Source organism: Arabidopsis lyrata (assembly GCF_000004255.2).
Source record: "Arabidopsis lyrata subsp. lyrata unplaced genomic scaffold ARALYscaffold_8, whole genome shotgun sequence".
Classification (NCBI taxonomy): Eukaryota; Viridiplantae; Streptophyta; class Magnoliopsida; order Brassicales; family Brassicaceae; genus Arabidopsis; species Arabidopsis lyrata.
Window position 1 is genome coordinate 19,413,846 of NW_003302548.1, and position 24,399 is coordinate 19,438,244.

The 24,399-nt window shown below is 36.0% G+C and overlaps 6 protein-coding genes across 10 annotated transcripts; 2 read left to right on the top strand and 4 right to left on the bottom strand.

Moving 5' to 3' along the window:
- Positions 1-1,126: 1,126 nt before the first annotated feature.
- LOC9302445 (AP2-like ethylene-responsive transcription factor TOE2) lies at positions 1,127-5,165 on the top strand. 4 transcript variants are annotated; one of them, XM_021033085.1, is made up of 10 exons: positions 1,127-2,100; positions 2,248-2,273; positions 2,363-2,393; positions 2,487-2,570; positions 2,648-2,793; positions 3,152-3,256; positions 3,390-3,514; positions 3,716-3,829; positions 4,201-4,533; positions 4,904-5,165. In XM_021033085.1, the coding sequence occupies exons 1-9, from the start codon at positions 1,568-1,570 to the stop codon at positions 4,504-4,506; spliced, it is 1,470 nt and encodes a 489-aa protein (XP_020888744.1). In that variant the 5' UTR covers positions 1,127-1,567; the 3' UTR covers positions 4,507-4,533; positions 4,904-5,165. The 4 variants fall into 4 exon arrangements, with proteins under 4 accessions (XP_020888744.1, XP_020888754.1, XP_020888751.1 ...); XM_021033095.1 differs by having other exon boundaries at positions 3,390-3,493; XM_021033092.1 differs by having other exon boundaries at positions 1,128-2,100; positions 2,487-2,574; positions 3,168-3,256.
- A 63-nt stretch (positions 5,166-5,228) lies between these two features.
- Positions 5,229-6,291, bottom strand: LOC9300746 (B3 domain-containing protein At5g60130; the record flags this gene model as incomplete). The annotated part of the gene is made up of 2 exons (XM_021015811.1): positions 5,229-5,536; positions 5,623-6,291. Coding segments are annotated over 2 exons (930 nt in total), but the record flags the coding sequence as incomplete, so codon positions are not given.
- Positions 6,292-7,607: 1,316 nt separating this feature from the next.
- Positions 7,608-9,741, bottom strand: LOC9302446 (B3 domain-containing protein At5g60140). The gene is made up of 4 exons (XM_002866326.2): positions 8,996-9,741; positions 8,843-8,913; positions 8,218-8,766; positions 7,608-8,085 (listed from the first exon to the last, which is right to left on the bottom strand). The coding sequence occupies exons 1-4, from the start codon at positions 9,003-9,005 to the stop codon at positions 7,840-7,842; spliced, it is 876 nt and encodes a 291-aa protein (XP_002866372.1). The 5' UTR covers positions 9,006-9,741; the 3' UTR covers positions 7,608-7,839.
- Positions 9,742-9,826: 85 nt separating this feature from the next.
- Positions 9,827-11,578, bottom strand: LOC9302447 (B3 domain-containing protein At5g60142). Of its 2 annotated transcripts, XM_021033110.1 has the most exons (5): positions 11,354-11,576; positions 11,156-11,226; positions 10,430-11,045; positions 10,260-10,351; positions 9,827-10,165 (listed from the first exon to the last, which is right to left on the bottom strand). In XM_021033110.1, exons 1-5 carry the CDS (start codon positions 11,361-11,363, stop codon positions 9,920-9,922), a joined length of 1,035 nt encoding a protein of 344 aa, XP_020888769.1. In that variant the 5' UTR covers positions 11,364-11,576; the 3' UTR covers positions 9,827-9,919. The 2 variants fall into 2 exon arrangements, with proteins under 2 accessions (XP_020888769.1, XP_020888766.1); XM_021033107.1 differs by having other exon boundaries at positions 10,260-11,045; positions 11,354-11,578.
- A 1,331-nt stretch (positions 11,579-12,909) lies between these two features.
- LOC9302448 lies at positions 12,910-18,641 on the top strand. The gene is given in 12 exon segments (XM_021033603.1): positions 12,910-13,426; positions 13,634-13,831; positions 13,943-14,199; positions 14,341-14,423; positions 14,530-14,693; positions 14,840-14,973; positions 15,101-15,364; positions 15,456-16,793; positions 16,795-17,666; positions 17,752-17,854; positions 17,980-18,060; positions 18,345-18,641. Coding segments are annotated over 12 exon segments (3,753 nt in total). The 5' UTR covers positions 12,910-13,251; the 3' UTR covers positions 18,429-18,641.
- Positions 18,642-18,814: 173 nt separating this feature from the next.
- On the bottom strand, positions 18,815-22,070 carry LOC9300747 (probable aspartyl aminopeptidase). Its single transcript, XM_002866328.2, has 11 exons — positions 21,813-22,070; positions 21,548-21,683; positions 21,375-21,453; positions 21,086-21,288; positions 20,859-20,931; positions 20,531-20,632; positions 20,287-20,442; positions 19,702-19,875; positions 19,521-19,595; positions 19,292-19,432; positions 18,815-19,210 (listed from the first exon to the last, which is right to left on the bottom strand). Exons 1-11 carry the CDS (start codon positions 21,883-21,885, stop codon positions 18,989-18,991), a joined length of 1,434 nt encoding a protein of 477 aa, XP_002866374.1. The 5' UTR covers positions 21,886-22,070; the 3' UTR covers positions 18,815-18,988.
- Between the last annotated feature and the right edge of the window lie 2,329 nt (positions 22,071-24,399).

The following is a 24,399-nucleotide window of genomic DNA, read 5'->3' on the forward strand; positions in this document are numbered from 1 at the left end:
ATTTGATACAAATTGATGATGTATTTGTTATCTTTCTCACTTTTTTTTGGATTTTCTGTTTATTCACAATAAAATGTTTTAGAACTTGAAAAGAGAGATACAACATTTGATCATATGTGTTTTTTTTTTACTTACAGCTAGTCAATGAAAATCTAAAAATAATATGACACACAATTGATGCAGAGATGATTTTCTCTAGACTTGATAGATTTTTACAATGTGTTTAGATATTGTAGGAAACACATGCTTCATTTTTATCTACTATAATTTGACTACAAACGAGGCAAGGATAACATACATCATCCAATTTCAATAGTAATTAACGTGTGAGTAATGGTTGTTAAAACTGTACAAATTAAAACCAAATTTCATCACTATATCGAGTTAGAAAAACTAAAGCTATCAAACCTGATGTTAGTGAATTTTTTTCTTTCCGTCATCTTTAACTATTTTCCGTATATAATTTCACATTGTTTTATAATAATAACAACTTTTTAAATGATATAATATATAGCTTTTACACCTTTTTCTTACATGTGACACATTTGTTACGTTAGTTCTTAGTTCTATTTAAATCAATAAAAAGTCATATTATTCTATCTCACTCTTTAAGTCTTTACAGATTTTTGAATGTGAGGAGGACGTAGCTGCAAATATGACCCGCCAATAAATGTAAACAAATGCTTTGTCTTCAAAGCTTATGAATATGTGACTTCAAAGTGTTTTTTGGTTTTTATGTGTCTTCAAAGTTGTGATTTGTGAATAGGTACTGTAGATTCGTTTTTCTTTCTTTTTTTTTTTTTTCTTTTTTTTCCGCCATTTTTCTTTACCAATCTTGTTGGTTACTTATTTGTTTGCAGATTCATAAGAGATAAAACCAAATTTGGTTTGATTCATTCTATAAAATATTCACAAAAAAGCTTACACACACATGACACAACTATAGTTTTAGTGCAATGCCAAACTTTAAACAGTAAATTTGATGATAGTATTACACTAATTATAAACTAAACCAAGCCTAATAAAACAAAACAAGTAGCACGTTTTAACTTTAACCGGGAACTGACAGAACCGGTATCAAATTGCCGAGAAAGATGGAAGGAATAAATAAATGTCATAATGTTCCTTTGTTGCCACTAACCCACAGGCTTACGTCCCATCATCATTCCTTCCCCGTTCGCCGACGATTATCTCTTTCGTCCGGCGAAAGCTATTTTGTCTCTTCAAATTTTCATCGTCATCCATGTCTCCTCAATCTCGTTTCTCTCCTTAGTGATCGAGCTTTTCCTTCTTTCTCTGTAATTATTATTCCTTCTCCGTCGCGAATCCTCGCCGTATTTCAGAATCTAAATCTCTCTGATTTATTTTTCCATACACTTACAGATTTTCTCCGATGAAATGTGATTTTTGAGCTCTGTTTATTTCAAATCGACGGCGATCGTTGAAATTTATTGGTCGGATTAGTGTATAAGTTTGATCAATGTGTAAGTAAGAGCTTGAAGAAATAGTTGTTGTTGTTGTGAAAATCTCAGAGTTTGTTTACTTTTTTGTTGACTTGTTGAGATTGATGCTGGATCTCAATCTCGACGTCGACTCGGCCGAGTCTACTCAGAACGAACGAGATTCGGTTACTGTTGAAGGGGTTTCTTTGAATCAGATGGATGAATCAGTGACGTCGAACTCTTCTGTTGTTAATGCTGAAGCTTCTAGCTGCATAGATGGTGAAGATGAGTTGTGTTCTACACGAACCGTCAAGTTTCAATTTGAGATACTAAAAGGAGGAGAGGAAGAAGAAGAAGAAGAAGATGATGATGAAAGAAGTGCTGTGATGATGACTAAGGAGTTTTTTCCTGTTGCTAAAGGCATGAATTTTATGGATTCGAGCGCACAAAGTTCCAGGAGCACCGTTGATATTTCCTTCCAGAGAGGGAAACAAGGCGGAGACTTTCTTGGAAGTGGAAGCGGTGCCGATGCTGCACGGGTGATGCAGCCACCATCACAGCCGGTGAAGAAAAGCAGGAGAGGTCCTAGGTCTAAGAGTTCGCAGTATAGAGGCGTCACTTTCTATCGGAGGACAGGGAGATGGGAATCGCATATCTGGTAAATCTACTTCTGATTGATTATCTTAGATTAGTTGTTAGATCTTTGGTCGAAAAGGAAAGAACTTGGTTTATCTTTCAGGTCCAAGCTCTGGCCTTTAGATTTTGTATTAATCTTTTTCCTTTTTGTCAATTTTCATGCTTGCAGGGATTGCGGTAAACAAGTTTATTTAGGTATGGATTCTATTGGTTTCACCACTATGAAATATTTTCTGCTGTGCTCTTAACTCTCTAATAAAGTTTTAACTTTTTGAATCCAATAGGTGGATTTGATACTGCCCATGCTGCAGCTAGGTAATGCCTTTGGAAATTATGTTGTTTTGTATTTGTATGATCTTCAATTGATCCGTCACCTGTTTTTCATAAGTTCATCATCGGTTCATGTAGGGCGTATGATCGAGCTGCTGTCAAGTTCCGGGGTCTGGAGGCTGACATCAATTTCATTATCAGCGATTATGAAGAGGATCTCAAGCAGGTTTTGATTATAGATGTACAAATGAAGACATGTTCGCTTTGATTTGTTCTTATCTGGTTTTCAAACTTTACAGATGGCGAATCTTTCCAAAGAGGAAGTTGTGCAAGTACTTCGGCGACAGAGCTCTGGTTTCTCAAGGAATAACTCAAGATATCAAGGAGTTTCTTTGCAAAAGATTGGCGGGTGGGGAGCTCAAATGGAGCAGTTTCATGGAAACATGTAATTAACTTTTCCTGGGATCTAAATATGGGCTTTTACACATGCAATTTCTTCGTGTTTTCGTCTGAATGTGGCTGTCAGTCATTGCTAAAAAGAGTGAAGTGCCTCAGATGAAGGGTTTGGTTATTTTTCGTTAATGTGAACGAGGTTTCTGTTAGAACCATTAGCAGGAAGACCCGTTTTTGATTATGGGTTATATCTAGAGATTCTGATGGCTATGAGACATTTATATCTATCTTGGGATGATTGTCATCTGAGTAAAAGCTGTATGCTCTTGGTGATTGTAAATCACAGTATGATGAAGTTTTTTATCCTGAATTATTGATCTATTAGGACAATTTCAAGACTAATTGCTCAGATTCTTATGTAATTAGGGCTTCTGACAAGGCAGCCATACAATGGAATGGAAGGGAAGCGGCTTCCTTAATTGAGCCTCATGCATCCCGGATGATTCCCGAGGCAGGTAATGTAATTGATGCTCGGGTTCCTTGCTTGTTAAACTGGTCAATGCTATGCAGCTTTTGCTGTATCATTGATATCTCTGCTCAATATGTGAAAAGCTGCTACTAACTTGTTTTTCTGATCTTAATATTTAGCTAATGTTAAGCTCGACCTCAACTTGGGAATCTCTCTTTCACTGGGAGATGGTCCAAAGCAAAAAGAAAGGGCTCTTCGGCTTCACCATGTCCCTAATATTACTGTATGTGGAAGGAACATCATGGTGCAATTTTATCCTTAGTGCACCAAATATGATTTACTTTACTTTCATATGCGTTTTGCTGCAACTGTTAGTCAAATGTTTCTCTGTCGATATGTCATAGCAATCTGGAACTGAAAGATACTGTCTCATTAGCTAGCTCGAGCCCTCATGGTTTTTCATTTATTGATGAATTTCTTGCTCTTCCATTTGATCTATTCACAGATGGAGAACCACATGGCTGCAGCGGCATGTGATACGCCTTTCAATTTCTTGAAGAGGGGTTCAGACCATCTTAATAACCGGCATTCCCTTCCTTCTGCGTTCTTTTCACCCATGGTAAATAGTAAAATACCTAGCACACATCTCGTTATATCCAACTATTTGTCACTGCCACACATTTATAACTTGCACAATCTTTTGTACCTTCTGTCCAGAACTAATACACCATATGAAATAGAATGACAATTTTAAATTTATCGAACTTTAATGAGGAATTTGTGCGATAAGAAATTCAGTTAGATGTTCATCAAGTGGTTACTGTTGTGATATTTGATCAGTTAAGTACTTGAGCTCAACTCTTTGATTTCCTTTGAGAAGAGTTCTATGTTGTTGCTTGTTAGTTATACTTCTATGAGTTCTATGTTGTGATATTCTTGAAGATTTGAATGAATAATCTTCTGCCCTAAAAGTTCAATTCTTGTCTCCAGGAAAGAACACCAGAGAAAGGTCATATGTTACGTTCTCATCAAAGCTTCCCAGCCAGGACATGGCAAGGGCATGATCAGTCCAGTGGTGGGACCGCCGTAGCAGCTACAGCACCGCCTCTGTTCTCAAATGCAGCATCATCAGGATTCTCACTCTCAGCTACACGCCCACCTTCATCCATAGCTACTCCTCATCCCTCTCAGCCCTTCTTAAATATGAATCAGCCCGGTCTCTATGTTATCCACCCATCTGATTACACATCTCAGCACCACCACAATCTCATGAATCGCCCACAACCACCACCATAGCTTCCTCCTTCTCCCGCCTAGCTCAAGGTAAGACTTTCTTGGAAACAACAACATTCAACTCATTATTTTGGCTCAGCATTACAAGCTGCAGTTTCGTCCTCCTGTTCAATACATTACGCTGACAATCCAAAAGAAAGAACCCAGTTTTGATGGAAGACCCCTAGGGTATGAGATGTTTGTATTCATATGAATCTTGATGGAAACATGAAAAGTATGAGAAAGTCTTAACGTATGGAAGACTTAAGGCAGAGTTTCCAAGTTTTGTAGCATTCTCTACCTCCTGTTTTCTGCTTCTCTGTCAATCTTAAACACATATTTGAGGGATATTTGAGGCAAAAGTTTCCCTAAGATCCTACAAAACTACAAGTAATAACATACTTCGTATGTAAACGTGCAGGTTCTACACAACCCTGAGGTTGGAATAACTTGGACCCGACCGTGGAAGGCCAGCCAATACGACGATTTCTCCCCAAATCTATTGTACTTATTGTCATTGTGTGGTTATCTTTCTGCTTTTGATTTGTAACATAAACTGAGGGTAATACCAAAACAGAAACCCAAACCCATTTGTCATTTTACCATTATGTCTCTGATATTAATCTGAACAATGTAAAGTACAATGCATTCTATATGTATGAAGCTATTGAGAGACTTTTTCACTACTTGTTGCAAATAAATTTGTATACATCTAATAAGTTTCAGAAATTAAAAACTCGTACATGAACTCAATACAACACAATAGTCACTGAAGATAGATATATATGAATGATCATCCACTGATAATGTGAATCTTGATTGTTTGAACCAGGTTATTATCACCAGTCTTCTTGATCTCACACATCATCTTATCCGTTGTCTTCACTTGATTCCTTCTGATGATACTGCCAAATCCCTTGACAAACACACTGCCATTCGTCTGAATCTTGATCTTTTTCTCCAATGTCCCAAATTTGTTGACAAGTGGATCGACGAGAGTGATACTCTCAGGGAAGTGCAAGTCATAGTCTTTGATAACCCGAGCTGGGATGAGCTGCATTGTGAAAGAAACATCATAAAGCAAAGCATGAAAACTCACAACCCAATGGAAAGCTCTTTCACATTCAATTTTTTTCTTACCAGTTGGCTTTTCTTCTTCGGATTAAGGGTCAGAGTAAAAGACGGGTTCTCGCGATCATCCAGATACTGTCTTTCATCGTCATCATCATCATCAGCCTCAGCATGAGAATCAAAAGCCTCAACATCATCATCATCTTCAACAGGAACATCATCAACATCATTATCAACAACATAGTCATCACCATCATTATCATCTTTCTCGACATCATCTTCATCACTATCATTGTCTTCAGCACAGTTATAATCAGAATCATCATCATCCTCATCAAGAGATAGAACGTCACCACTAGCCTGATTTTTTTCATCACTATCAGATTCCATTTTGATCTCCTCGCTTTGCTCTGAGCTTCTTCTTATCCTTTTACACAATGTCCCATGCTCGTAGATACAGAAATTGAAGAGCCGAGAGCCATCAAACTCAAACTCCAAGAAATCTCCTCCCTTCAAATCTTCGTCCTTCACAAAGCTCTTCCAACCATTAACCATAACAAAGCTCTCAACTTCACTACCACATTTCCTCAACACCAATTTCCAAACCTTTCCATAAATGCTTCTAACAGTTACAGTTTCAGGCAAAGGCTTTGGTAAACAGCTGTTGAAAGAAATGGGTAGTACCTGAAAAGTTTCTACAAGTTTCAAGCAACCAGAAAACAAAAACCCAAAACAGAGTGATGAGAAGAGTGTTTATACCAGATCATCTCCGGATTCATCAGGTAAATACACTTTGAAGAATTTTGGAAGACAATAATCCCCAAAATTTCCTGTTCCAAAGCAAGTAACGATCAGAACAGAGGATACATCGTGTAACTGTAGTAGAATCGAGAACAAAAAAGAGTCTAAAGAAGAAACCTTTGTTCATCTTTCACTTCTTTGTGCTCTTTGTCTCGCTCTGAAACCCTAAATCTTCGATCTTATGGTTTGATTAAGTGAATATTCCTTTTGTAGCAAAAAGCTGAGACTTGAACGCTTATTGCTTCAAATGGAAAAAAGAAGACTTTAAGGAATAGTACACACTACTCTTTCTTCAATGTAGAGCTGAGATTTTTGAAACCCTAATGTCCTGATCGAACAGAAATTTTTCCAAACGGAGTTTTCTCAGAAATGTGGGGAAATTTTTCCAAACGCAGTTTTCTCTGTTTTCGACCTTTGTAGCAAAAACTTGAAAACAGAGGTTTTTCTCTGTTTCTATACTTGTTGCTTCAAATGGAAAACCACTTCCAAAACGGCACCGTTTTCAAAGAAGATATTCGTTTAATAACAAAGCATCGCCAAGGCCCACTGAAACATGGGCCTAGATTTTGGTCCATTCTAGATAAGTTAATGACAATATTATCCTAAAGAGTAGAGCCAGAGAGACGAGTCGTGATGGGGTATAGTAGTCACTTCACTTGTTTCGACTGTCCAAGATCGTCGTCGTCTTCGATTTCAACTTCTCCCCGCTTATGTCGCCGGAAAATTTCGAACGTCTTTCAACATTCTCCGTCGTATTTCCGGCGAACCATTCTCAATTGTAAGTAGAAAAATCTCTAGCGATTCGATTTGCCCCTCTCCAAATCGAGGTCTCTCAATGAAGAAGGTTCTATTAGATACCTCTGTCGAAAAAGATTCTTGGTTTCTGTATTTTGATATCTCAGCTCTGCAATATGCAACATTATCAGGATTCGCCTTCATCGTCAGCTACTCTTGATCTTTCTCAGTGCTTCTTCAATCTAAATCTCTTCCCAGTCTCTGTCTCATCCACCCAACTGATTACACATGTCATGAAACACCCACAAGCTCCACCGTAGCTTCCTTGGCTAGAGTAAGTCTCTCTAGGAGACACTAACACTGGTGCCAACAACAAAATACAAACCCAAACCCATTTGTGATTTTACTATAATGACTTTTGAGATTACTCCAACACAAAGGACGACCTTTGTTCGAACAATGTAAGTACTATTTGTATGAATCCGTTGGAGGACTTTTCCCTACTTACTGCAGGCAACAAAGCAACAAACTTTGTATAGACAACATCACCATGAGTTTTGTTGCAAGAGAAAACAGAGAGATTTAAGGAGATTCAGGAACTCTATATAGGAAAGTCTTAATTCAACTTTAAAACATCTCTCACGACCAAATTCTTAGTTATAAACCCAAATCCTAAGATAGACATTTTAGCATTGCTAACACAATAAAAACCCACTCACAGCTACGACTCATAAAAGCTTAGTGAAGAGATCATCCGCTGATAATGTTGACTTTGATGGTGTGAACCAGATTACTTCCAGTCCTCTTAAGCTCGCATATCATTTTATCAGTCATCTTCATTTTGTTCCTTCTGATGACACTACCAAATCCCTTGACAAAGATGGAGCCATTCTTTTGAATCTTGATTGCTTTCTCCAATGCTCCCAATTGGTCCATGACTGTTATACGTGCCGGGAAGTTTAAGTCATAGTCCTTTATGACATAAGCCGGTATGTGCTGCATCAAGAAAGAAACATCACAAAACAGATTGATATATTCCTTACTTATTCATTCACATAAGAATCCATAACCAAAGTTGTTATATGGAGAGTGTGGAAAGAAGTTTAACATTCAGCTATTTTTTCTTACCAATTGGCTTTTCTTCTTCGGATTGAGTGTCATAGTAAAGTACGGGTTGTTGTGATGATCCAGATACTGTCTTTCGTCATTATCATCGTCATCTTCAGCCTTAACATCATCATCATCCTCAGCCTCAACTTCATCTTCATCCTCAAGACCATCATCATCTTCAGCAACATCATCATCCTCAACAGCATAATCATTATCAGAATCGTCAGAATCATCACTAGCTAGAGTTTCTTCTTCACCATCAGATCCCACTTCGATGATCTCCTCGCTTTGCTCTGAACTTCTCTTAAGCTTCTTACACATAGTCTCACGCTCGTAGATACATAAATTGAAACAACGAGACCCATCAAACTCAAATGCCAAGAGATCTCCACCTTTCAGATCTTCGTCCCTTACAATCTTCTTCCAACCATTAACCATAACAAATCTCTCAACCTCACCACCACATTTCCTCAACACCAATTTCCAAACCTTTCCATAAATGCTTCTAACATTTACAGTTTCAGGCAAAGGCTTTGGTAAACAGCTGTTGAAATAAATGGGTAGCATCTGCAAAGTTTCTACAAGTTTCAAGCAACAAGAAACCAAAATCAAAAACAGAGTGAAGAGAAATGTGTTTTATTACCAGATCGTCTCCGGATTCACTAGGAAGGTACGGTTTAAAGAACTTTGAAGTAGAACCATCCGAATAATTTCCTGTTCCAAAATAACAAGAGGAAGAACATCAATGTCTAGAACACATTACAAGGGAAGAATCAGGAAGAGAGAAGTGAGAAACCGTGGTTCATTGTCGTCAACTTCTTGTGCTCTTAGAAACTCTCTGAAACCCTAATTTTGATCGGAAAGAAAAAGGTGAAAACAGTTTCTCCAGATCCTAGTTTTTCCAGATGTGATTTGATCTAAAGGTTTTGGCCTTTTGTAGCAAAAACTTTCAAAAACAGAGGGTTCTCTCTGTTTTGATGCTTATTGCTTCAAATGGAAAACATACCATTAATAGTAGTCTTCGTATTCAAAAAACCATTCGTTAAGAGAACCAAAGGATCGCCAAGGCCCAAAAAAACAAGAAATGGGCCTAAAGTTCGGTTCAATCTATATTGTACAAATGACATTATCGTCCTAAACAAAAGAACCACAGTGAAGAGTCGAGAAGGGTACTGTAGTCAATTTAAGTGTTGGATTACTAAGGCAGAGTTTCCAAGTTTTGTACCAATGTTTTCCTTGTGTATTCTGCTCTTTTGTTAATAGATTTCTTAGGGTCCTATAAAACTAGAAGTAACAACGTTTTTCTTACATGAACATGCAGGTTCCAAACTGCTCTGAAACGTTAACCATGGTCTAATAACTTGGACCCAAGAATGAAAGGCCAATTAATATTATAATGATTTCTCCCAAAATCTACGGATATTGCAATTGTTTTGTTCTCTTTCTTCTTTTGATCTGTAAAGTGGAGCCAACAACAACAAAAGACAAACCCTTCATTTTACTATAATGTTTTTGAGATTTAATTTAACCTTGCACTAGTACAAAGGACGATCTTGTCTGAACAATGTACTTATGTATTTGATTTTTGCACTTCATGTTGCAGACACAAACAAAATCAAGAAGTAGATAAGATTCATAAATTCAAGTACTCTATTCATATAAGAACTCAATATACCATAGATAATGTCTTACTGTTAATGCATAAAGCTTTATCAAGAGATCATCCTCTTATAACATGGACCTTGATTTCGCGAACCAGACCATCCATCTCCTTTACTAACTCACAAATCACTTTATCAGTCAACTTCACATTATTCCTTCTGATTATACTACGGAATCCCTTGATTGTTTGACCCTCAACTTTCCTCTTCAACTTACCGAACATTTTCTCGAGTGGATCAATCAGATTGATGAACTCAGGGAAGTGTAAGCCAGACTTAGTTATGACCTTAGTTGGTATGCGCAGCTGCATTACAAAGAAAACAATATAAAACACAAGTGGTACATTATTTTAATGGAAATGCAAAAAGACATGAATGAGATTTTCACATTTTTCTTACCAGATTGTATTTTATTTGCCGATGCTGGTTCACTGTAAAGAAAGGGTTCATGTGATTATCCAGATAGTGTCTGTCATGCTCTCCAGAAGAACCTATCAAAAAATTTATACGCAAGAAAATAAAAAGACAGTGATGCTCAGTTAACTTCACAAGACAAGTTTCTATCATACCTTTCTCTTTTCTCTCTTTTTTAACTCCTCTCCATCTTTCTTTCTCATCATCAGCATGATCATCGTCATCAATAACTATGATATCTTCACTAGATATATCTTCCTCACCATAATCTTGAACATCCTTAATATCATCATTATCAGCATCATCAAGAGCGGTAATATCTTCACTAGATGTATCTTCCTCATTATAATCTTGAACATCACTAATATCATCATCATCAAGAACTATGATACTTTCACTAGATTTATCTTCGTCACCATAATCTTGATCATCAATACCATGATCATCATCACTATGTTTATCATCTTCACCATCAGATTCATCTTCGATATCTCCGATTTGCACTGAACTTCTAAGCTTTTTAAACGTTGCACGGCCGTAGATACAGAAATTGAAACACCAAGAGCCATCAAACTCAAACTCCAAGAACTCTCCACCCTTCAAATCTTCGTTCTTTACAATCTTCTTCCACCCATTAACCATAGTAAATCTCTCAACATGACCACAACACTTCTTAAGCGCCATTTTCCAAATGTTTCCATAAATACTTCTAACAATTACATTTTTAGGCAACGACTTTGGTAAAAAGCTGTTGAAAGAGATGGGTAATTCCTGAAAAGGAAGGATCTAAAAGTTTCAATAAACTAGATATCTACAGATAAACAAAAGAAAAATCCAGAAAACAAAACCAAAAGCAGAGTGAAGAGAAGAGTGTTTATTACCAGATCATCTCCGGATTCATCAGGTAAGTACACTTTGAAGAACTTTGGAAGACAATTACCCCCAGAATTTCCTGTTTCAAAGCAAGCATAAATCAGAACATAGGAGAGATTATGTAATTGGAGAATCAAGAACAAACAAGAGTCTAAAGATCTTAACATTTACACCAAAAAAAAAACAAGAGTCTAAAGGAGAAGCACCTCTGTTCATCTTCACCTCTTTGAAACCCTAACACTTTTGAAGGTGAAAATGATTTCTTGAAAATAGAAAAGTAAAAGAGCAAGAGCTCGTTTATTGATCTCCGATCTTATGGTTTGCTTTAGAGATTTTGCCTTTTGTTGCATAACACAGAGACTGTCCTGTCTTCAACGCTCATTGCTCCAAATGGAAAAAGAATGTGCTAACTACTTTTAACTTCAATGCTCCATGAACCGAACCGAACCTATCTGGTTTTAATCAAACCGAAAAAACATTTATCCTAAAACAAACCAACCCAAACAAAGGGTGAACGAAAATTTAAAAATTCATTTGATTAAAAAATCCTAAAGAAAACTGTGCATTAAATAATTGGGAAAAATGTCATTAAAATCCTCAACTTATTCAAAACGTTGATTTAAATCCTCAACTCACGACGAAACGAAATAAATATCAAACTTATGTTGACTTTCCAAATAAATATTAAACTTATGTTGACTTTCCAAATAAATACCAAACTTTCATTGACTTGGCCATATTAGGCATGACGTTAAGTGAGTTAACAGACAATGTTAACGAGATTAATTTTCTGTTAACAGACCCGCTAATTAAAAATGACAGTATTGTTGAACTATAATCAAATCTCATCTAAGTCATATAACCTGAAGTCGTATTCATATAAGTTAGTTATTTACGTAAGAGTCACGAATGTACGTACGTATAGTTGTATCTGTTCGTAAAGTTGTGTCTTTTCGATTAACACATGTACGTACATGTTGTTTCGTGTTGTATAAGTAGATCGAGTCAAACTCAATAACATCATTGTGTGTAATACATTTTCTCTTATCAATAAAGATCAAGTTTCTTCATACTCTATTTTTCATTTTGGTTTTGTTCTTCATACTCTGTTAAAACAGAGTTCGTTTGTTGATCAAAACACTAACAAGTATTCCTTCTAAACATAAAACGACGTTGTTTTGTCGTAACTGTTCAATAAAATCCCGAGTTTCAAATCATACTCTATTTAGGGTTAGAGATTTTACTCGATTTGGGGATCGAAGATTGACTTTAGGGATTTAATTCAATCGTTACGACAAAACGACGTCGTTTCGTTGTTATATGAAACAATGTCGTTATCAATTAACATATATGTTAACAGAAAATTACCTCCGTTAACGAGATCTATTAACTCACTTAACGTCGTACATAATATGGTCAGGTCAACGGAAGTTTGATATTTATTTGGAAAGTCAACATAAGTTTGATATTTATTTGGAAAGTCAACATAAGTTTGATATTTATTTCGTTTTGTCATGAGTTGAGGATTTATTAACCCACTTAACGTCGTACCTAATATGGTCAGGTCAACGGAAGTTTGATATTTATTTGGAAATTCAATGAAAGTTTGGTGTTTATTTGGAAAGTCAACATAAGTTTAATATTTATTTGGAAAGTCAACATAAGTTTGATATTTATTTCGTTTCGTCATGAGTTGAGGATTTAAATCAACGTTTTGAATAAGTTGGGGATTTTAACGATATTTTTCCCTTAAATAATTTCCTAAAATGAAAAGTCAAAATAAAAGAAATGGGCTTAAAGTCCGGCCCAATCCATTTTTTTTGCTTTAAATGACAATAATAACCTGAGATTATAGAGAACGTTGGTCCGATCTTCTTTCTTTCAATTTCAAGTTTTTCAACCTCTTCCCGCTTACGAGGCCGGGATATTCTTTCAACAGTCGTATCTTACTTACATCGGCCGAACGATTTCCGATTACCGACTAGGAATTTCGCCTACAAGTTCCGACGAGCTTTTCTCAGTGTAAGTTTGAAAGACCCTAGCTAAACGATTTCGGATTTCCCAATTGTCAGATCTCGTACGCTGCTCGAAAGAGAAGCCAGAAATGGACAAGGATCTCTTAGATATCTCTGGAGAAGACGACGAAGATAATTGGCTTCTGAAAAATACGCCGAAGAAAGTTCATTCGGGACGAGAAAAGAGTTATTTGAATTGCTCGCCTCTCCAAATCCCTAGATCTAGTCGTATCGTTCCTACTCGGCCCCCTTTTTCACCAATTGGTAAGCGATTCAATTTCTGGATCCGAGCTTCGTATCGAAAATTTATTTAATTAGTTTATCGTTCACTGGAATTTTGAGATTATATCGTCCTAGGAAATGTAAATCTAAATTTGTCTACCTTTTAGCATTGTTTGAATCTTTGTTTGATAAAATGGCAAATTAGATTTTTGTATTCTGCAGATATATGAAGGTGAATTCTTTTTGCAGGAAGAGTAACTGGTACCAGCAACAACATGGAGCAGCCATGCGCTTCTGTTGATACAGATAGTGTTGGAAAGGAGAATTCTAAAGTTGAATTGCCCAAATTGAGTGTGGAGCGACAACAGATGAAGAAGAAGAAAAAGAATGCAGGATTTAATTTGCGCAAAAGTTTAGCATGGGATCGAGCTTTTTCAACGGAAGAAGGTGACTTTTTTTTCTATGGATTTGTTTACCATTCTCGTGTTTGTCGTAAAAGCACAAAGGTTTAGTCTATGGTACTAAGAATCTAAGATGTGTGATATGGTCTTGAACCAGGTGTTTTGGATTCATCTGAGCTATCTAAAATAACTGGAACTGCTTGCCAATTTGGTGGAGATCGGTTACCTGCCATTCAGGAAGAGTTCAGGGAGTCAATGTCAGCTTCTAAATGTACTAGTGTTTCACCAGGACTACAAGCACTTGAAGAAAACTTATTTAACGACTTGCCTGTGAATAGTAAAAACAGAGAGAAGAAGCTTCTGAGTGGCATAATGCCCAAGTACTCATCACCATCTAAATCCCAATCTTCCTCGGTGAGTTTACTGGACAAGCAATGAGCATAATTTTTATGGAGCTAATGAGGGTGACCAGTCATTTCTTACAATGTTCCTTTCCTAGCCAAAAATAATATTTTAAGACGCATTCTATCTAAACGTTGAATGTCTACATTATAGGCCCAGAAAAAAGTTATCTCAGCTCAGGATTTGAGGAGCGGTTCCAAGCGCAGTGGCTGTCCCCGGCCTCCTCCTTCATCTTCATATCCTTTTCTTACTTAAAGAGTTCTGAGTGTTAAGGCAATTTTTGATACCCTTTGCATGTCTTGTTTTTTTTCTTTTTGCTTGTTAACCTTAACTTCCCTGCACCCTGAAAAGACCTGCAAATGTGCATACAACAGCATCACGTAGCAGGGAGCTGAGCATATCTAAAGTTCCTACTACCAAACCTGAGCCACTTACAGTTGCAAACAACATGAAAAGGACTACTCCAAGTCCAAGCAAAGCGAAAAAAAGTCAACCTACTCAACTAAGTATGTCCACATTCTGTTAGCAAATGGAAACTATTAATTACATAACCTTTTTTGTTCTATTACTTTTCAGCAAATGCTTTTGCGACAACTTGTAAATATATTGCTACATGATCGCATTACCTTGGTTTTTTCGTCTGATATGACAGAGAATTCTCAGAGGAGCTTAGGATCTGAAGGCTTCTCTAAAAACACTTCAAGCACCAAGAGTAAAACAAAATCCAGTCTGGCGAGTAAATCTTCAATTCCTAAGCCCTCTCTTAAGCAAGCTAGAAGAAATGTGGTAAAGCTAGGCTGCCCTCTGCAAACCAATATAGCAAATAGTTTATGCACTAGAAATTTACATTAAATGCTTTCTTTCCCATAGTCTTCCGATTGAGAGTAACGTATTGCATTTTCTTGAATTCTAGATCAGCAAAACATCAGAAATTCCTTCAGTATCCAACTCACAGCATTCTGTTGTTGCAAAGTCCAACGTTGGCCCTATGACTGCGTCAGATGTGGCTATGTTTGGTCCTGCATCGGATATTCCAGAGTCCAATGTAATTACTCTGGGAACCTCGTTAACTCAAAGTTCTTGCAATAGACTTGGAAACACGCAGTCCGCAGTTTCACGACTGGGAAAGCCATCAGGCTTAAGAGTGCCAAAACCTTCAATTGGCTATTTCAGTCAGGTATATTATTGAAATATACTGAATCCTTTGGTCAGAACTATGGTTTTGTGATTGTAAATCTCTCATACTTCATATGCCTGATTTTTTGCAGTCTGACTCTCAACCGTCGCACAGTGCAGGAGACAAACATAGTCAGCTTCCCAGATCTGATGTTTCTTCAGCCTCTCATATTTCTTTGATCCCTACCTTCAAGAAACCTCAAGTTGCTGAAAAGCTTCCTGGTGTCAAATCCAAGGCAGCAACTGGAATTTTTGGCAGTTCAGGTTCAGCTGCAAGATTCTCTGCTCAATCTATATGTCTCAAATCTTCACAAGAAAAGGTGAAAGTGGACTTGAATAGCACTCAGAAATTAGAATCCAATGCGTTGTGTTGTTCACTGAGTTCTCAGATAAATGAAAATCTGCAGCACCAAATTGCCATTCAAGGTGATACTGGAAAAGTACTTCTGGATGATGTAACTTATTGTACATCTGAGAAGAATTCTACTGCAAGTCAAGAATTCCAGAGTAACAATGAGCTACCGCTCTCAGGCTGCAAAAATAATGTGCAGGATGGTAGTAATATGTCTGACGATAATAGAGATGAGAAAAGGAAGTCTTGCCGCTCAGTAGAAGAATACTGTGCTTTACCGCTGAAAGATTCTGTGGATTCTCCAATGCAGGGTCCTCCTTCCGATGAGTTGACACTGTTTGATACCTACTCACAGTTGAAAGTCAGCAATCCGGGGGAAGAAGATATGTGTACTACCAATGATTTTAGTGGAGATTTTGATACATTGGATGTACATGGACAACCTCTAAATGAATGCGTGCACCCTGGAAATGAAGACGAGATTAGTCCTTGCCTTTCTGGTGAAGATGATGCTTTAATTGTGTATCATTCTACTAAAAATGTAGCAAAGCAGCCTGAGGTTTTATATTCCGTCACTGCAGACCCAACTTTCTTTGAAGATTTTGCTTCAATAAAGGGTGATGTAGACAATCTATCTTCTTCAGAAAATCGGTTAGGTAATACTAAATATGTTTCCATACCTTTGGGGCCTTCTGAAGCACCAGAATGTGTTCAATCACCATGCAATCATCTTGAGGAAAATGCGGTGGCGAACTCTATTTTGTGTGATCATAGCATGGTGTGTGATGGTCAAGCTGTATTAGAAACGGAGAAGAGAATAGAAATAAGCGAAAGCACAGAGACAAACTGTGAGGCTGATTTCATTGGTCCAAGTTCCGAATGCAAAGACTGGTTTAGAGAATCTGAAGAACAACATTTGTCGAGCCAATTAGTCCTTGAGGTGAAAGAGGGTGGTCATGAGTTCGATGTCTTGATCAGAAACGAAGGAGCTGATGGGCCTGGCATGCAGATAGAATGCTTTACTGGTTCTTCTGATGCTGACAACATGGAACAAGTGAAATTTCTAAGGCCTTCCACCCGTTGAAGTTAGGATGGAGATTAACCCTCTGGAATCATCTCATGAACCCTTCTCTGAGAAATCAACTTCTGAAAAGCAGAAGCAACACAATTGTTCCAGCAGTGAAAATACATCTGATGTAAATGATGGTTATGTAATGAAACAAGCGGATCAACTTGGAACATTAGTTGGTTGTTCTCCAGAAAAAGACGCATCTTCTGCTGTTTTCTCTTATTCAAATGAGGAGCTTGAAGATTACTCTGAGCTGGAAGACATGGATTTGGGTACAGACTCAGATTGTTCAGATGAGGAGGCTGAGGATAATTTGGAGCGGACAGAGATGCTTGGGGTTACTGATCTTGTGCTCATTAGTGACCTTGATGAGTTTTCTGTCAAGGGCATTCTTAATCAAGAATATCCCCAAGAAGAAGATATCCATACTGCATCAGACCTGTGTGAAAAAACTAAAACTCTACTAAGTGAATCAATCAGTTCCTCGGATTCTATGTTTGGAGATCCTGAGTGTCTAAATGAAGGCACAAATTTTTCCAGAATCTCTGAAGACATGTCAAAAGAGGATTCAAATTCTGGACGTATTGAGCATAAATATGTTGTAAAAGCTGAATACCAGATAGATGCTGAAAAAAATTTCAGTGCACAGGTTACTGGTCAAGAACTCGTCCCCGATGAGGGAAAGGAAGTTAAAGTTGTAAAGATCTCTCCTGATCCTGTAGTATTTGCGCTCAGAGAGGAAGAATCAGGAACTCCTATACCCACAAAAGAGACTTTCTCAGTCAGAGATGATATGCAGATTAGCGAGTTCAATGTACTCTGCGATGACAGTTTGACATCAGAAACCAATGCATCAGAAGGCAAGGAGAAGATGATACTACTGTAAGCAATCTCCACCAGTAAACCTTTTCTATTCCTCCAGTGCAGTTTATTTTAAGAATTGGCTGATAATTCACTGTTTCAACAGGGATACGAAACTTGAGAAGAAACCTGATCCTATAATTGTAAAGCCTCCAAATGCTGTTCCATTTTCTGATGAGTGGTTAGCTGCAATTGAGGCTGCTGGGGAGGTATATATTTCTCAAATAAATGAATGAAAACCATGATGATGAATTGAGACCCACTTGCTGTTATTGCATATGATATATAATTATTTTGGCAATGCCTCAGCAGAACTCTTCTGTTAAATATGCAGGAAATCTTAACACTGAAAAGTGGACGTGTGCAACATTCACCAACCGAGAAATCTGCTCCTGAACCAGGTCCTTGGTCTCCGGTATAATCCTCTCTCCCTCTCTCATTACCATTTGGTGTTGATAAAAGGAAACAACCAGTTGAAACATTGGGATTTTCAAAACCTTTGGACTTGATTAGTTTGGTTGACTTCTACCAGTGCGGTAGATAACAACACTATCTAGAGAATTCAACTCTTAATTTTTCTATAACGTTCATTAACTGACCTACTTATCAAATAGCTTCATTCAAAAAATGAGTATATGTCGTAAAATTAGTTCATGAAAACTAACTTGAAGAAACCATTTCGTCTTTTGTGATTGCCAGGTCAAGAAGAAGAGCAATCAAGTTGTAGGACCATTTGACTGTACAAAGTATAATAACAAAGGTCTTCCTCCTGCTTTTGACTGAAGAAAACTAGGTTTCTTCTACCTTAACCATTTTATTTGTTTTTTTTTTACCCTTTTATCATAACTACGAGGAGGGTAAAACTTTGTTGAACACGCTCACTTTATGATTTTGTATACCTGAGAAATAAAATATGTAGAAAGCACTTGTTGTTGAGGCACGAATGGCTTCCACACGAGCTATTTTTCCTAATCACATGTTGAGATTTAGGATGAATACAAGTGAACATGTCGTGCATTTTCTATTCAGTTCCATGACATTTACAAGCTTGGGACCAAATTTGTGATTTGTTAAGAGTCCGATCAGGCTAATTCATCATTATGGACCATGACGGGTTTGCCTGAAACCGCATCACTAGTTGTCTTCTTCATTTCATGATAATTGACATAAACAACTCAATTAAACCCCCAAGTAAGAAGTTGATGAATATTCAGAAGGGTAAATTCATGGTAACCGCAAGCAACATAAGATGGCTATAAATCCTTTTATTATTGTAATTTTAATTCCTAACAAAGGATAAAGATTTTATCAGTTCCAACTTAAACAGCAATTTTAAGCTCCACTCAAACGTCGACAGTGAGTTTAGCGTCAAGGTGAGTGAACTCTTGAAAGAAAGCTTTAAAGTGGTCATATGAATGCTTCACGTCATCTGCAGCACACATCTCACGGATGCTATGCATCGAGAGCTGAGGAGCTCCAACATCAACCGTCCTTATCCCCACACTGCTTGCTAGGATTGGACCAATGGTCGATCCGCAACCCATATCATTACGTACCACAAAATCCTGAAATATTCATGTCCATACTCATTTATAATATGTAGTAAGTATGAACATTTTTTTGGATCTCTCTCAGGCAAATCATACCTGAACAGGCAGATTATGCTTCTCTGCTATCTCTCTGAATACAAAGGAAGTTACGGCGTTAGTAGCGTAACGTTGATTTGCATTGTGTTTGATGACAAGTCCTCCGTGCATCTTCGGCTGATGATTCTCTTCGTGTTTATCCTAAAAAATGAAAACATAATGCAAAGAAGGATAGCCATCAACTTATGTGCATGGAAATGAAAAAAATATTGCCAAATGAAATGATTACCATAAAGTTTGGATGTAAAGCATGTGCCATATCAGCCGAGACGAGCAAACTTTTCTGAATCGCTTTCTTGAGCACCTGTAACAATTAAACAATAGTGAACTATAATGAGCGACAAGAAACAAAATTATATAAAGTATAACACAATCCCAGTTTAATGTCTATCACTCGTATGGGTTGCTACCTTAGTGTCAGAGCTGAAGCAACTTGTGATGTGTGACATAGCATCAATCATGACAGGGGATCCAGCTCCTTGCGCTGAATTGGAGCCAACTTCTTCATGATCAAATAGTGCCACCATTCTTATTCCGCTTTCTTCCTCTAAGTCACTTCCAGAAGACGTTGCATCTATAAGTGCCTGTGTACAAAATTCAAATATTTGAAGATACAAGATTGTCTACATCACTTTTCCTTCAAGCAAAACACCCAAGGAAAGTTGGTCTGCAGTGAAGTTGCATCATTGTTCAACAATATACGGCAGCATAATGGATAGAGTTAAAATATTGGGTTCCATTCAAAGAGGAGAACAAATTGTTAGAGATGTTCCACTTAGATTGTGATCCAGAACAAAACATACACTAGATATGAGTTAACATACTTGTACAGAAACATCTACAAGGTGGAGTAATTTAAAATTGGGCTTGAAACACAAGTCTCTTGAAATGTGCAGAACATGGAGAGAGTGGAAACCAACTAAGGCACAATCAAGATTAGTAAATATAGACCATGGACTCCTATTCTCCTCTAAAAGTAAAAGTAAAGGACATACCTTCAGAGAGCAAAATGACATGCAGAGATTATCTAGCCTTCCCGAGAAAATAAATTCTTTAGCTGCACCAGCTAGTATACTTGGCTGAGTGTCACATGCTTGCAGCTCAAAGTCGCATATCTCCTCAGGTTTACAACCCAGTGCGTTTGCTATGATCTAAGAAATTAAATAGAAGACTACTTGATTACTAAACCAGAACAAGATAAAAAATTCAAGCTAAAACCATAAAATATTTCAACTGGACCTCCATTAGAAGCGGATGATGCTTTGATTTTGAACTAGTTTCAGCACACTTCTTTCCTCCGTCATGTTCACCACCTTCTGCTGGCGTTTTATTGAGCTCCGCCTTCAAATTTATATCACACAATATAAATAAATTGCAAAGGAAGTACGAATTCAAGTCTGCTATAAACTTGATAACAATGGTTTTGACTTCATAGATAAAACTACCAAAAGTTAAGGGGTTTCACAGAGATGGGTTCTGATCTCAAATAGTGCGTGAAATGCAAACAAATGCTTTAGGAATACTAAATGAAAGAACTTGGACTACATAGCAAGCATAGAAAGAGCACCTTGATAGCTGTTGCCAGTAATGGAACGAGGTGTGTCTGAGTGTTTGGCTTAAAACCTTCAGTGTTCACATTCCTGTCCGCAAGGCAAAACGAAACGTACAAAAATTTCAATATTAAGTTCTCTACATAAATGAAGTAACTGAGAAACATATAAGTTTATCGCAAACACAATTCAAAAAAGTTTAAGAAGTAATTCCTCTAAAAAAAAGCAGTGATTTAAAGGTAACCTGTCCAAATGAATGGCCAAGGTAGGGATCCGCATGATAGGATCCTCAATCCTGACAAGGCGATGAGAATACGAGACAGAACCTGCTTTCTCCTCTTTTAGAATAACACGTCCTGCAACAGTCAAGTCACGATCAAACCAGGTGTACCACAGTCCACCTCCATATGTTTGAACACCAACCTCCAAGCATCCACCTTTAGTTATCTGTCAAACACCATCCACACTTTCTTGTCAAAAAAAAAAAGATTCCACTGTAGAAAATGTCAAGATCCCAAAATCCAAAAAAACACCTTGGATACAGGTTTCAATTTGAGGCAAGGACTATCAGTGTGAGCTCCAATAATATGGAACCCGTTTCCAGCTACGTATCTGTTCAACAAAATTCAAAAGATTAGCTTTAACATTGTAGCAATAGATGGAATCATTTAGTTAAGAAGAAGAAGAAGAAGGAAAAAGATGGTACTTTTGACCAATGGCAAAAGCAACAATAGTTGAGTAATTTCTGGTGAAGAAGTATTTTTTGCCGGCTTCGAGTTTCCAATCATCTCTCTCTGAAATCTGTTCATACCCAGCTTTTACAAGCTGCCTCTTTGATTCGTCTACACATAATAAATAGTAGATCAATCAATCAATCAATATTAGGTCTGAAACAACAACGATGTTGAGATTTGAGCAGAAAATCAATTGTTTTCTGAAGAGGAAAAGAGAAGGGTGATGAGTGACGTTACCGACGGCGTGAAAAGCGGTGGGAGAAGCATTGAGGAAGGAGAGGAAATCAGAGACAAGGGAGCTCTTATCCATGGCTCACTCTTGTGGATCTCTTAACTTGAGTTCTTCGGGTTTCTGTGAGGGAGCTCTCCAATGGATTGTTCGCTAGCAGGAAGAGAGAGAAAGAGCTCCGGATTTGTCCCGTTTGATTTCCGATCTTCCCTCCGTCTAAGTCTCGCCGGAGCTTCTGTTTCCGTTTTTGTAACCCGAGAAGTTGTATTGGCCCATTACAAAGCCCAATTGGGATGATTTTTAATGATTTTTTTTTTTCTCAAATTGTAAAAGACTAGATATTAACCCGCGGTACACCACGGGTCTATAATTTTATTAAATAATAATAAAATTAATTTTTTTTAAGATGATCTATAGATATATGCTATTGTTTTGTTTGATTTAAATGTATGGTACACACGATATTTTATAACTAAAGATTTAAAATTTGAAGTTTTATTTGTTTTGTTAATATTATTTGTTTAGTTTTGTTTAGTGTTTAAGATTGTATAGTTATATTTTGATTGTTAATTATAGGATTTCACCTGTAGTATATCATACTGTATTAATATCGACCCCAAATCTGTCCGACCATATAACTCTGTCCCGTGAAATCTACATCATTTTGTCATTTTCCAATAAAATTCAAATATTTCTAATATTCGAAACTTCATTTAATATCGACCCAAAATTCATAATAGTATTTTGATTGTTATATCTAAGATTTCACCCGTAATATACCGTCCCGATTAATATCTTTTGTAAATATTTATAATGTTTAAATTTCTTATAAATTATTATAAAATTCAACTATTTAATATTTGAAACTTTATAAAATTCCTAATATTATAAATATTTAAAACGTTTTATAAAAATAAACTTTTTTAAATGTTTAAATAATTATAATATTTTACTTTTAATAAAGTTTAAATGTTTATTAATTTGAAACTATTTAAAAGTTTCAATAAAAAATATTAGAAAACATTAAACATGAAATACATTGGATAAGAAAATAAAATATATATGATGTGATTGTTAACCATATAAAACATGTAATTGTTGTAAAAGGTTTTAAAAGATTAGAAAAATTACACTTACCAACCAAAACTCGGATCCACAGGTTTTAGTAAAAGTATATATCATAAAAACAATTAAGATACATAACATTAGAATAATGAAAATTAAGAATAAGAACTTTATTTTATTAACAAATTCATTTCCTTTTTACGGTTAAGAAAAAGATTTTAATAGAATGGACTTGTTATGTTAGCCTATAAAAGAAAATCATTTACAAACATTATGAGGAAACATGAAATTATGAAAATGTAAAAAAATACTGGACATTAAAAAAAATTCGTATCTGAAGATAAGAAGAAGGACTAACTAACCTTTTAATGCATACCTTATTTGATAGTTTCTTTGGAGACGGAGTTGATGATGTCCATAATTTCCAAAGATCTTAAAATCGAAAGCTGCAACATAAGAAAAGTAGGTGACAATTAATTTTTTAAAAGAAAACAAACGTGAAATATAAAATGTACTAAGAACATTGTTTAAAAGAAGCCATATAAATCTCTATTACGAAAACGTTTAGTATTGTGGATCAATGGTTGAAAAGATCTTTTTTTATATAGATGAATGAAAAGTACTCGAGAAGTTTAGGTTTGATCTAAAAATTAAAACAATTTTGCAAATATTGGAAAATTAAATATTTGATTCCTAATATATTCGATTTTGTATTATCAACTGAATAACGTCTATATGCATGGTGGGATTTATGAATGAGGAAAGCTAATTAAAGATATTTCCATTTGTTTTAGGAAGTTTGTTGAATAATATCTAAACGAAACAAAAAAAATCTTTTAAAGATATTTTATGAGAAATAATATATTCGCCAATTTGGGTTGGGGATCAAGTATATGAAAATCTCGTAAATATTATATGTTATATTTATTACATATACTAATTTTCACATTGTAGTTATTTAAATCAAAGAATTTAATGAGTTAATTATGGAATACAAAATATCTATGTAAATCAAAAAGTTTAAAGAACCAATAGCGCTGGAATTGATTTTTTTGCTATAACGATTACTAAAACATTTAAGTAAATAAAGATATTTCGTTATGATTTTTCAGCATATTCGAATTGTTGATTATTCCGAAATTTAAGGATGTTTAAGAAATCATGATTGATTTCCGATTTCATAAATTTTGATTAGAATTAAAAATAAAAGATTTAGTATTTAGATAAGGAATATACTATAATAAGGATTATTAGTACTCAAATATATTAGGAATATTCGTATTGTTAGTTTATTTAATTCAAAAATTATAATTTGCGGATTTAAAGGAAGATCTTCTCGAGATTTTAGGCATATAATCGAGATTTTAGTAACAAACTGTGATCACATTAAATTTTCGAAAGATTTGTGTCGAAATTGTTAGAAACAAATTAGGATAGATAATGTTTGGTTAGTATCTTTTTAATATTTTCAAATCTTTAGAATTAAACTCATTGACATTATATTGTTGAATTTATTTTTTAAAAATGACG